Source organism: Lytechinus variegatus, chromosome 17 (genome assembly GCF_018143015.1).
Source record: "Lytechinus variegatus isolate NC3 chromosome 17, Lvar_3.0, whole genome shotgun sequence".
NCBI classification, from domain to species: Eukaryota; Metazoa; Echinodermata; class Echinoidea; order Temnopleuroida; family Toxopneustidae; genus Lytechinus; species Lytechinus variegatus.
In genome coordinates, this window is record NC_054756.1 from 6172984 (window position 1) to 6186491 (window position 13508).

Sequence of the window (13508 nt, forward strand, 5' to 3'; positions counted from 1 at the left end):
CGCTAAAACAAACTAATAATCTCGAATCCGGGCTCGAATCAGAACAATTAACTTGAAAACGGAATATTCCATACCGAATGCGTGCACGATGAAACACTAACAAAGTTCTTAGTTGTATATATATAAGAGAATAATGACTTTTTTTACTCTCCAGTTATATTTTCTTCTCGTTTTATTCACCCTCTCCCCTTATCCATTCTTCATTTTTTTCTGTTAAGGCGATTTGTATCCCCGGATTCAATCAACGGCCCATCCACGCTTATATATAGAGCCCCCACTCCCAATCCCTCTCGAGTAAGCCATGACCAACGATGCGTCATTGTTGTGCACCCAATTCTATGTAGAACAAAACACCCCCAAAATAATTCCTTGTCGAAACATGATGATCAGAATGATTACATCATGGCAATTTGGGCAATTTATGGATTAATGACGTAAATCAGTTGTCGATGCATAAACACACATAGACCGGATTCGGGTGAGTCGACCGCCCTCTACGAACGTACCGGTACGAACGTAACCGGAACTTTTACTCGGCGTCATCAAAGTCTAGTTTTAGTTATAACTTTTATGGAAAATAATACGGGCCAGAATAATAAAAGAAATTTATTAACAGGCGTTATTGGAAGGAGAAACGTGCCATTGTGGTTGGCTGGGATAAATTTACCGGTGAACAGTCATGGGAGGTTCTCACAGCGTTTTCACCGAGGCGGAGCTAGACGACTATCAAGTAAGTTTCCGTAGCCGTAGCTACGGCTTAAATTAGGCCCCACAAACCTCTGTTTGTGTGGTGCTGATGCCTGGGGCCTGGGGCTTGTTGGGTGGAACCGAAGCTACATGTATGTACATATCCGAACTTAGTTTACATCACTTGTTGACTGCAACCATCCTGCCTGTGGGGAATCTATGCCAATGCTGTACATAGCACACATTTTAAAAATCATTAAAATATCACTTTTGTGACCAAAATTACTAATTTTCATACACATGTCATGATACAGTTGCAGTTTATTTTTCATAATTTAACTTGGTCTTGGGAATAATTTTTGTTTTCACCAGGGGCCCGTTTCTCAATACCGTCATAAGTCTAACTTCTTGACTAAATCGGAGATAGTGAGCTACTTGTCCGCTAACCGTTTCACGAAGCCCTCTTTACCAAGATCGGGTACAACACCCTCACTAAATATTTATGACACCTCCGAACCTGTCACAACTTCTTTCTTAATGACGTAGTGGCATCACGTGGGTAGACTATGACATGCAAAAGTGCCTAGAAATGAGAAAATTATAATCTTACGTAATCAATCAAAGATGTTGAAATTACATCAAAAAACAAGTTGGATAATGCATTCTATGATCATTGTAATACAAAGAATCTGCAAAAACTGTTGGTAATACTCCACAAAACCATTCACTTTGAAATAGTAAAATAATTTATTTGATAAAGATTCTACCACGTCAGGCCATCCATAAATGGACTCGTATTTGTCGTTTTCAGACCCCTACTAACATTTTTATAAATTCTATCTCTAATCTATGCATAGAATTTGTTTTCAAATAGTAAGTTTCAGTATCTAAGATTTAAAAGAAAATTGTTAAACTATATTTTGATAATGTTTGGAATCGTAAAATACCGTATAATTATCATTTTACAACGAAAACCGTTATGGTTTTACTTTCGTAAACTATTAAAATTGGATGTCCCGGGGGTACCCATCTCAACGTCCACATGTGATTTTTTAGTCAAGAGATCAATTATTCATAATTCCATTTTCTCAGCAATTGAATGCTGAAGTCTTCATGGTCTAAGTATGTATGGTGCATAATATACCTGTGCGTTTATTCTTAAAAGATGAAATTCCCAATTCATCACAATATTTGCAATTTTGTTATAATTTTTCTTTTTGAAAATTATGCTATTTTGTGACTAAGGCTACGTCTCGTCTGCTCCTTTTACCGATAATATCGATATCAAGGTACTTTAGTTAGGAAGCCTTTCGAGAAACGGGTTTAGTAAGATTGGAACTAACTCCGTGGTTGGTGGATAAAGATATGACTAACTTGTCCAGGTGTTGAGAAAAGGGCCCCAGGGTGCTCAAAGACTTGAATTTTGGGCATATATTTTTGTACGCCCTCTATTGGTGGAAAGTAATATGGCAAGAAAATTTTCATTTTTCAATCTCCTATTTTTAATTCAGAAAAAAATTATTTAGGCCTAAAGAATTAAATTTACATACAGACATAAGAGCCAAGTTATAATAACTGTAATGGAATCTGATAGTGTAAGAAAATCAAGCATTTGTTCCAGAGAAAAAGAGAAAACAGGCCAAACATTGCCACCCTTATTTTGCCACACATGGAGATGTAACTGAGAACAAGGTTATATCATAACCTTGTTCATTGAATGAGTGGTTTACATTAACGTTTATACTAACTAAGCCACTCATTCTTTGAGCAAGGTTATGATATAACCTTGTTCTCTGTTACTCTTCCCTATGTTGTGAAATAAGGCTGGCAATGTTTGGCTTATTTTCTCTTTTTCTTTGGGACAAATGCTTGATTTCTTAAATTATCTGGTTCCATTTTGTATCATACTACTAGGTCTAGGCTCTTAAGTAAATTTGATTCTTTAAATTATTTTTTTTTAATTAATTATAGAGATTGAAGCATCAGCATGTCATTGTAAAAATAGCTTTTGTTGTCTTCTCAACTTTTCCCACACAGAAGACACGTTCAGTAACCCATTTTCATGATGTAGGCCTAGGCCTAACCAAAATATTTCACACGCAAAGCCGAAGAGCACGAAGAGGGGTCCAATTGAATTGGAAGATGAGATTATAAAAAAAATGATTTCGGCAAAATTTTTACAAAAATTTTGTTGGTACATGTAAATGGTAAAAGTTTGTTGAATTTCGTGAGAACATTATGTTCGCTCTTATGTTCGCTCTCAGTATCATTGAATTCATGAAAAGTCTCCGGTATACGATCCACTAGTACCATAAATGTAACGTTGGGTCCATGCAGTATACAACACACGTGTAAAATATTCAATAAAATACCACTTTTGTCACCCAAAATACTAATTTCCATACAGTCGTACCCACAATTTATTTTTCATTAGTAACTTTGGCCCCAAGTTACTAATGAAAAATGAATTGTGGGTACGACTGTTGGGGTCTTGGAGTCCATTTTTGTATTCACGGGAGCAAAAAAAAATTGATTGTGGGCATATTTTTTGTACATGTAGGCCCTCTATTGGTGAAAAGAAAAATTTCAAGAAAATGGTAATTTTTTAATCTCAATGTTTAATTTAGAAAAAAAATTGTATTTCAAAGAATTCAATTTACCTAAGAGCCTAGTTATAGTTGTAGTGGAAACTTACAGTGTAAGAAATCAGCAGTTGTCCCCAAGAACAAAATAAAATTGATAGCCAAACATTGCAAACCTTCCCAAACTAGAGAACAAGGTTGTGTTATAACCTTGTTCATTGAATGAGTGGATGGAGGGTCGGGTGTCTGGAATCTGGACAAGTTTTTTTTTTAGAATTTTGAAACCTTTTTTTTTGGGGGGGATTGCACAAAAAATAGGCACCAATGCAGAATCGCACATTCCGACCTGATGATGTTTGGAAACTCATTTCACCTCAAATTTTTGTCAGACTTTTTTGCCAAATATCTATCTATCTAATCAATCCTTGACATGAATTTCAGCCACATCAGGCATTGGGTAGACCTGTGTTTTGGATTCAATCTCGATGTCATCCTTCAAATTCTCAGACTTTGCTCGATCAGCCATCGTTGTAGTTTTTGGTTGCTAATTTCAGTCCATCAAAACATCAGCAATGGCCAAGGGAGGGGGGAGGAGTGGGATGGGGGTCAGCATGGAACGTTCATCCCTTCCCTCTCAACAATACATGTAGGCTTGCTCCACCTCCCGGCTCAAATCATTCAGAATTGATAGACTGATGACTGCCGGTTTTAGGTCCGAGATATAATTTGTTTCGTTACCTCCAAATCTGCACCTGATTTTTTCTTTCTTCATAAAAAATTGGTTGTGTTAATACTCTTTGCATTATTTAATGCTGCTAATCAAGTTTAAACTTTAGTCTACAAGCTCGTATGTACATGTATATAAGATTTTAGATGTTAAAACTTTGTTTTTTCTTTCCTTACAGGAGTTGACATTCTTTAGCAAAAAGGAAATCCTCCAGTAAGTATGACTAATTTCATTTACTCATCAATTAATTTACTGCATTACAGTGTCATAATACTCTACCCTACTTGAATTTCACAATTTTTTTCTTTCTATTTGTTCAGAAATACTTTTTTGTGAAATGCTTGATATTTTATACAGGGCTGAAATTAATATTAGGCCTACTGTTCTTGCCTGGTGTGACATTCTACTGCCCCAGGCAAGCAATAGTGTTGAGCCCTTTATTATGCCATTGAAGGTCATTGTTGTGGATGGTCTATTAGCCCATCGAATGGCCTTGATGTCCCTCTCAGATATTTAGAGATTTATTGTGCACTTTGTATTTGCATAGCACCTCACCCCCCCCCCTTTGTTCTCCACACCTGTGCTACTTGTTTATAGAAAATTGTCCTATAGAAACATAGTCTTGCCCTTAAAATAATGATAATACAGAACTTTTATGTAATTCTAAGGCCTTCTCAGTTATCTATTATACAATAGATTCTGTATGCATGTAAGTCAACTATCCATAAGTCAAATAATCGCCTAGAAACGTCATCCCTGACCAGAATATGTAAAACTTGTGTTATATACATGTACATGTACATTTTTTAAATGTCAAAGATTTCTGTAATTCCAAGAGATTTGCCTGTCTAGGCAGAAATCACCTGTCTTGCATTCCAGTGTTTGACAGCATTGCCAAGTGCATTATACATTACTGCTTGAGGAGAGAGAGAGAGAGTAATCTTGTGTATTGCTTCATTTATGTTTTATATTCATTTAATTTTCATTTGCAGTGTACACAAAAGATTTCATCTGTTAGACCCAGAAGCTGTTAGGAGAGACAAAAATGCATGTCTTCCAATGGACAAAATCCTTGAGCTACCAGAATTGAAGGTACTAATGTTCTATAAAATTTGTTTTATTATTCAAGTCACTTTTCTAGTTATTCATGTAAAAGTGGATTTTTTTCCACTGTAATATATTCTTTTGTTGTTGTTGTTGTTGTTGAAATATTTCAATTTATGAAATTTACAAGTACCGTACATACATGTACAAGTGTAAGTAGGGATACCAATCTAGGTTGAAAATTATTGCTATGAGTTAAATGTAAAGGGTAAAAAGACATTTTTTTTTAGGGGGGGAGGGGAATCTGTATACAACAGCCATAAACGGGAGGCGACGGGATTTTATAATTGAGGGACACAGAAAGTGGGCGATTTTGATTTCTCAGTGTTTCTGCCTGAGGAACAAAAAGCAAGGCAAAACCTGTACAATACAATTTCAATTACGATTTAGTAACAATTTATCTTGATTGCAAAGAACTTGTGTCGAAGAACTGATTGCATGTATTTCAAAAACTTTTATCTTGTTTCGAAGGAATGTCAATTATAAGTAAAATCGGCTGAGCACGACCCCTTGTTTGTTTCTTTGATTTTTCAGGTAAACCCTTTCAAGGATCGCATCTGTAAGGTATTCTCCTCCACCGATGACGGCTCCCTGACGTTTGAAGACTTTCTCGACATGATGTCCGTCTTCAGTGACTCCGCCCCCAAGAGCATGAAAGCAGAATATGCATTCAGAATCTATGGTATGAACAAGTGCATCCACTTTTAACAATGACAGGGGCATGAGAGGTTTCATTTCTGATTTGTCTAAAGCCAATTTGTTCAATTCTCAACTCATCTTACTATCATTTGGTCTGCCATTAGTTCATCCACTATCCACATGTTATGCCATTTCATATAATAACTAGTTGATCCAATAGCCATATAGTCCATGTACCATTTGGTCTACATGTAATCGGACTAAGTGTTCATTGGGCTAAATTAATGAAAATAAAGTGGATATTAGACGAAATGGTCATAGACGAACTAGCGATTAGACAAAGTGATGATTGGACCAAATGGTTATTGGACCAAATGGTTGTTAGATGAAATGGCAGAGATTATAATTTTGTTTAGGGTCCTTTTTCAAAGTCTACACAAACATGCTGTCCACTTTGTAATGATGATACAAACAATGAAGAGTACATGTATGAAATTTTTGTCATGAAACTCTATTTCACTCTTGTTCAATTGAGAAAAATAGTCAATTCTACATACAGGTTCTCTCCCTTTTCAAAATACCCTGGCGCTCCCCCTGCTTATTTTAGATGTGACTGGTCCTCTGGTTACTTGCTTACATGTACAATCATTTGTGCTTTCTCAGCAATGATGTAAAAACATCACCAACGTATATCTGCCAAATGATTCTCAAGAAATTGCAGAAACTAGAAAAATAAGCATGGGATTCAAGCCAAATGTTGGACATTTTTCAAGGAAATAGTAATACATTTGCTCACATGTGCTTTCCTTTGTTTCCTATTTACATTGTGATTATTTTTCAGCTTAGATTTCATGATTTCAGGGTAGTTTACGAAAGTACCAGATGTAGATCCACAATGATAAAGCTACAATTAATCGTGGTTTTAAAGATTTTCTCACAAAATCAGTGTTGACTGCACCTGCTAATAGTTTATATAGCTTTAACATGAGACTGGTGTTAAGATATTTTTGTAAATCCCCTTTATTGTTTCAGACTTTGATGAGGATGATTTTATCAGCAGTGCAGACATTCGTGAGATGGTGAACCGACTAACTGGTGAGCAACAGATCACTGACGATGACATGCAACATCTCATCAATAATGTGAGTATGATCAAGAATTCTTTACAAGGTCATTTTTTTTCTTGGATTTTTCTGGAGGACAACTTGCCCAGGGACTGGAGAGTTGTCTTCAAAGTCTGCCTAAAGCTTTGGTAAAATGTGATTTAGTGAATGATATTTGAGTATTTCAATCTTACAAATGTGCAGTAGACATTACTTTTTATTTTTGGTTCAAATGTTCTTTGTCAAACAAATTTTTTGTTTTTCTTTTTAGTTGGATTTCTTTTTTCTATGTTTTTCTCTTCATATCGTATCCATTTTACATATGGGTCATTAGAATAGTGGCAACTACTATAGGGAATTTGATACCAACTTTTTGAACTCCATTTCCACCTTATGATGTATTCTTATTCTCTATTCAGATCTTTGAAGAAGCTGATCTTGACGACGATGATGCTTTGTCTTTTGCGGAGTTTGAGCATGTCATCTCCAAGGCCCCTGACTTCATGAAGTAATTCCCACTTTTCATGTTGAATTTCAATGTAATCCTATTATTAGGTTTTGGGTGATTTTGTTATTAAAGGGGTTAAAACATTTCATTTACACTTTTGAAATTTCGATTAGATATATGATGAGAATGGTGTGGAATTTGACCCACACATTGGACAAACAAAAATGGATCCTCTCATTATTTATGTAATAGTCTTCAGACTTGGAAACCGGGTCGTGGGTTCAAATCCCAGCCATGGCGTAGTTTCTTTCAACAAGGAAGTCATCCGTAGTGTGGTGCACTCGACCCCGGCGAGGTAAATGGATACTGGCAGGAACTAATTCCTCAAAAAGCTGTGTGCACCTGAATAGGTAGTCTAGCCTAGCTGGGGGTAATGATAATTGCAGGGCCCGCTGGGAGAACAGTTTTTGGAACTGAAGTAGCTACCCTGGTTAAATATAGCATTATTATTATTATTAAATCCTCCTCTTGTACTGCTGGCCAATATTTTGTGGATGGGTATTACATGTACTTTAAAAAGTAAATAAAATGCTATACATTCAGCTATCCATTATTCTCTTTTTTCTGCCAGTGGTGCTTTGGTGATTTTGTTTGATGAATTACATCTCTGCTAATGCGACAATATTGTTAAATAATCCTTAACAATTTCCTCTTGTTGGGGGAATGAAAGTCTTTGATTAACTCATTTAGTATGAATTTAAGTAGTTTGATTAAATAATTACCTGTTATGATGTGGAGGCAATAAAGGCTAGCAGTCTTACTTCATACCCCTCCCTTAAAATTGTTATTAATTCATATTTTCTCTACTCTTTTTCTTTATACTTCTAGCACTTTCCGCATCCGCCTGTAAGAGTCTGTAAGGAGCTTCCTCTTTGCTGGTCCCACCCTCAGTTTCACCCGCCTGGTAACCAGAAAAGATCATTTAAAAAAGATAAATACTCTATAAATGTTATTCTCTCCTGCAAACTGATACCTTGTCATACAGTGCAAGGTGATTTTTTTCTTCAGAAAACCATTGCCAGGGATGTAGTCAAGGCAGGCCTTACGGCACTTTTTTCCTGGCCTTGCCTCTCCCAGGCAGAGTCAAATGTAAATTTTACATGTAATTACCAGTGTTGTAGTGCCTTGATGCTCGGCCTTGGCCTTAAGGCGCCTTAAGGCCTATTTTTTCAAAGCCTTGGCCTTGAACATTCAAGCCTTGGCCTTGAGAGGGCCTTGGCCTTGGCCTTGAGGATTTTGAGCCTTGAAATTTCAAGGCATTTTCAAGGCATTTTCAAGGCTTTTTCAAGGCATTTTGTATTTTGTACTTTCATTTGTTTTATAAAAGTAATTACAAATGTTTCAATTGTTCTGTACATCTAATGACACTAAATACTACCAGTCAGCAGCAGCAGAAGCAGTAAGTGTACTTAGCAGTGCCATCAGTTGCAATTATCATCACATAATTATGTAACAAAGAGAAGTGATGAAAATTAATATTGTTTATTGGTAATATGATGTAATCATGACTAATAAGGATAATGACAATATCAATAATAATGATAATAATTATGATTACATGTAGGATTATAGTCAGTGGCGTAACTACAGGGGGGGCATGGGGGCACGTGCCCCCCCCCCCCAAATCGGCTGACTAAAAAAAAGGAGGAAAAGAGGGAGAAAGGAAGAGAAACGTAGTGGGAAAGAAAACATTAATGTTCATTATAATGTTATAATTATGTTACATTACATAAGAAACATTTTTTTTTCATATAAATGAAACATAATTGGGTCAGGGCATATATGTCTTCATTGTTCCTGGTGCTCCCATTGTCTGTTTACCGAGATATATAATCCTGCTATACTAAAACCTCCCGTTTTCAAGTCAATATACACCAAACTACCAAATATATTTCCTCGCACTTCGAGTTATTCTTTTACATGTACAATAGTATGCTTTTTTTTCATGAATACTTTAAGTGATTGTCCCATTTTAAGGTCTTAATATAAAACATTTCCTGTCTGTGCTTACGTTCGCAGTAGTGGATTGTTGAAAGATGTCTGCTCTCCATCAATTCCTAGAATGAGTCCTTAAAATGTCCCTTTTTCTGATCTGAATATCAAAAATTTCCAGCTCGCGCTTTGCGCTCGCATCATTTGGTTAGTGAACTACGTAAGGTCTTCTTGAATTCCTACAAACAAGCCTCAAAATGCCCCTCTTCAGGTCTGAATTTCCTAAATTTTCAGCTCGCGCTTCGCGCTCGCAAGATTTGATTAGTGAGATGGGTATGTTAATCATGATTACAAGTGCTTTATGTGCATGTTTAGATGTAATTCTAACAAAATCAGCAAGTGCTTATTGGCACTCCCATTAAATGACTATGGTGAGATGTGTATAATCTTAATAGATAAAAGATTCCTAAAATATAGTCCTTAAAATCTTCCTGTTTGGTGTCAATATTTACAAAAATTTCAGTTCGCGCTTCGCGCTCGCATTATTTAGCGAGACAGGTACGTATCATGATTACAAAAGATTGATTGTAATGTCCCTTTTTATGTTTGAATATCAAAAATTTTAAGCTCGCGCTTTGCGCTCGCATTATTTGACTAGTGAGATACATGTCCGTACATTGGCACTGTCCTTATAAAAATATATCTATTAGGTCAGTATACCTGGCATCTGGGCGTGCTTCGCGAGCTCACTAGGCAGTTCCAGGTTTCTGCTGGTGCCCCCAATGCCGTGACCCACGGTACGCCACTGATTATAGTGATTTTATGACAGGAATAATTCTGACAGATCTGACTGCAATTTTGACAACAATTTTCATACTTTAAAAATAGCTTACTTACTAAAGAATGATAACAAGGTTGATTTCTATTCCATTAGGTTTTCCTTGTATTATTTTCTTTGACTAACAAGAATGTTTTAAGTCTTAATGATATTCTGAAAAGATTCGGTAAACTTGAACACAAACTTCAATTTCGTCATTTCCAAATGGGCTATGGCATCAATGGCATGATGAGCCAAAAATTTTGAGGGGCCAAGCATGGCATACAGAGCAAAATTTTAGGTTTCAAAATCAACAAATTTTGGATTGTGCTTGCATAAATTATTGTTAAGTAAGGTTCGCATTCAATTTACACCCAAAAAAAATGCTTAGAATGTCTAGTTTTTAGGTCGGAATATTACAAATTTTTGAGCTCGCGCTTTGCGCTCGCATTGTTTGATTGGTGAGTTATGTATCCTATTTATGAGTCACTAAATGCAGTCCAGAACAGCTTCCTTTTCTGGTCAGTAAAAATTTCAGCTTGTGTTTTGTGCTCGCATTAATTTGTTTAGTAAGTTGCACACCTATTTCATGATTACGAAAACAGCTCGAAATATTTAAATTTCATTTCTTATTACATCTTATTACAGCATCTCGCAAGGATGCCCTTTTAACAGTGATTAGCACCATAATTGACCCAAAATCGAGTTTTACAACTTCAAAGTTGATTTTTTTTCAAAACCACTTGCTCGCTATGCTTTCTACATGTATAGCGGGAAATTAAAGCCTAAATCAAAATACCTGTCTTATCAATTATAAATCCCTTAAAAATGCTTTGCTGAACTGCACCAAAATTCTCATTTTGACTTATATTGTAAGTGCATTTTTGGCTTTGACCTCCCCCCCCCCAAAAAAAAAATACATTCTGCCTCCCCTGTACCAGGTAGAGGAGAAAGACATATGTTGAGAATGGGCATGCCAGGATCAGATCACCTTGGTAATAATAATTATTGCAATGTGAATCGCCTAGAACAATGATTAAATGTTTTATGTCTAAATCTACAGGATCTATCATGAAATTATTTTCGTTTTAAATGTACAAGGGTCAAAAATTTTGCTCGCTCACACCTTTTATACATTTGGTCCTGTGTGTCATGTATGCCGCCTAAGCATTGTTTTCTAATTTTTTTCCATATATTGTACAATTGAAATGCCTTGGCCTTGGCCTTGAGGTTTTCAGGCCTTGGCCTTGGCCTTGGGTTTCCATGCCTTGGCATCAGCCTTGGTTATGGAAGCCTTGGCCTTGGGTATTAAAGCCTTGGCCTTGGCCTTGGAGGTTTGAGCCTTGACTACAACACTGGTAATTACATTCACAATTCTCCTTACTGTACATATGATTTGATGCTCAAAAGTGTTGGGTGAAAATTTCTGAAAATTCATGAATGCTTGGTTGGCAAGTCCATTTTGGGTCTGATATTTGAGTATCGTCTTAAGATCTTAAGATTTACCACAACTAGATAAATAAATTAAATTATTCTTATTTTTTTGGGGGGGATATAACAGTGACTAAAGCTATATTGTATTCATCCCGTCTGAACGGTCTTTTAGGATCTATGACTGGACGTACAGACGTGACAGCGTCTTCCGTTTGGGTTCATTCGCACCTCCACTTGAGGCATGTTCTGGACCTGTTGACATAACGCTTAGCAATCGATCTTGAGGCAGATTTCTATGGTTGAGTGCATTTATTTTTGTGTATGATCAATTATAAAGATTAGCCCCATGATCAGACGCTGATCTTCATGTTACCTGGCCCTGGCCTTGGTGTGTTTGCGTTGTGTGTTCGTCCATTAACAAGAATTTCAATGTGCCTGATTTTGCCTGCGCACCTGTTCGGTGTCGCAGTTAAGAATTTATGTCTTTCATATTTGAGCAATCTATTTGTACATATGTTATAATTAAAATGATTTAATTGAAATTTATGAAAGTGATAATTACACTGAATTTATAGATGTACTGTTAGCAATGCGGTGTCACAATCGACCAGTCTCCTGCTTCTGGCACAAATGTCCCATGGATCGACCATGGAATAATTTTCAAAATTCCAATTTTATTCTCAATAAATTTTACATATTTTTTACTTCTTGTAAAAAAGCAACAAACATAAGAGGAATTGCCTTATTGGAATTGAATATTCTTGTTATTATGACAATTTGTGTCTTGAATGCATTTACTTCATTGCTAATGCTTCAGGAGAGAATACTAAGACACAGGGGCATTTTAAATTTGGTATGTTTTGAAAGTGCTACATGGACTTTTAAAATTCATACATGTATTATGAATTTATATTGCACATCTTAAAATGGCATTTGTCCTCACTATGTCATTCTCAGAAAACATGATTTTTAAAGAAGTTTGAATAATACCCTCATTGAACCCTTTGCATGAGATACACTACTTGTTCCTCAGGCTAGGGTCTATGGAAAAGTGCATTATCCCAAAATCAAAGTGTGCGGAATATTGACTGGTCCAATGAAGTGAGACCAATGAAATTTTCACCGAAGTTGCTGATTATAAAAAGTCTGAACACTAAACTGAATGATATTTTATCATGGAAGTTATTTAGAATTTTATCAGAGGAAGTGAGGTAATAAAGTGAGGGACCCTCCTCTCTCTCTCTCTGGGATAGGGCAGTCATGGTCTATATCTCTATACATTGTAAGGAAACGTAATGTAAAAAGGGGCGATTTTTGTTAAAGTAGCAAAGTTGCTGATTTCTTGTTGTAAATAACTGTTAATAATATATATGAATTCTATTTTAATTTAATCAATTTCCCTATCCATGTCTACTTTCCCTGTCCATGTTTTATCTTTTGTTGTAAATATAAACTCACAATATTGAGACTTATTTGAGGCAAAAAAAGCAAGCATCTTCACAATCAAATATCTAAAATTTCAAATTTATTGAATTCAGTGTAGAACAATTTAAAGTGGAAAAAAGATTATATTTCATCATGGGCTTTCCATGACATACATTGAAGTAATGTTAAATGAAGGGGAAAAAAGATTATTTACATATACAATCAAGTTTGATTTTCTATGCATCTTTAACTTGGTTTTCTCTTCATTTTTATCAGGACTTAGATGGATTTTCTGTTTTCTCAATTCTATTTTCAGGTATTTTATTAAAGTTTATTAGTAATTGCTCTAGTTGTATATTCTTAATTTTCCAAATATTAAAAGCAGATTATTTAACATAAAGTCCTCCATGCGTTTCGCTTACTTTGACTTTTGTTTAATTGGCATGTGTACTGTGTATATAGTACATCCCAGAAAATTAGTAAACCATTTTCAGAGAGGGATTTCACAAACATTAAATATTTTTGTTTTTTATGAATTTGATACCTGTTA

At 35.7% G+C, this 13508-nt stretch overlaps 1 protein-coding gene across 1 annotated transcript; it reads left to right on the forward strand.

Moving 5' to 3' along the window:
- Positions 1 to 517: 517 nt before the first annotated feature.
- Positions 518 to 13132, forward strand: LOC121430709 (calcium and integrin-binding family member 2-like). Its single transcript, XM_041628066.1, has 8 exons — positions 518 to 730; positions 4175 to 4209; positions 4989 to 5088; positions 5635 to 5782; positions 6772 to 6881; positions 7262 to 7350; positions 8179 to 8452; positions 11458 to 13132. The coding sequence occupies exons 1-7, from the start codon at positions 680 to 682 to the stop codon at positions 8198 to 8200; spliced, it is 555 nt and encodes a 184-aa protein (XP_041484000.1). The 5' UTR covers positions 518 to 679; the 3' UTR covers positions 8201 to 8452; positions 11458 to 13132.
- Positions 13133 to 13508: the final 376 nt, after the last annotated feature.

Bases quoted from the DNA above. Each gene is read 5' to 3' on its own strand.
- LOC121430709 (XM_041628066.1), top strand. From the start codon at position 680: ATGGGAGGTTCTCACAGCGTTTTCACCGAGGCGGAGCTAGACGACTAT. The intron at 4,210-4,988 runs GTAAGTATGACT...TTTCATTTGCAG, and splicing joins AGCAAAAAGGAAATCCTCCA to TGTACACAAAAGATTTCATC. The intron at 5,783-6,771 runs GTATGAACAAGT...TTATTGTTTCAG, and splicing joins ATATGCATTCAGAATCTATG to ACTTTGATGAGGATGATTTT.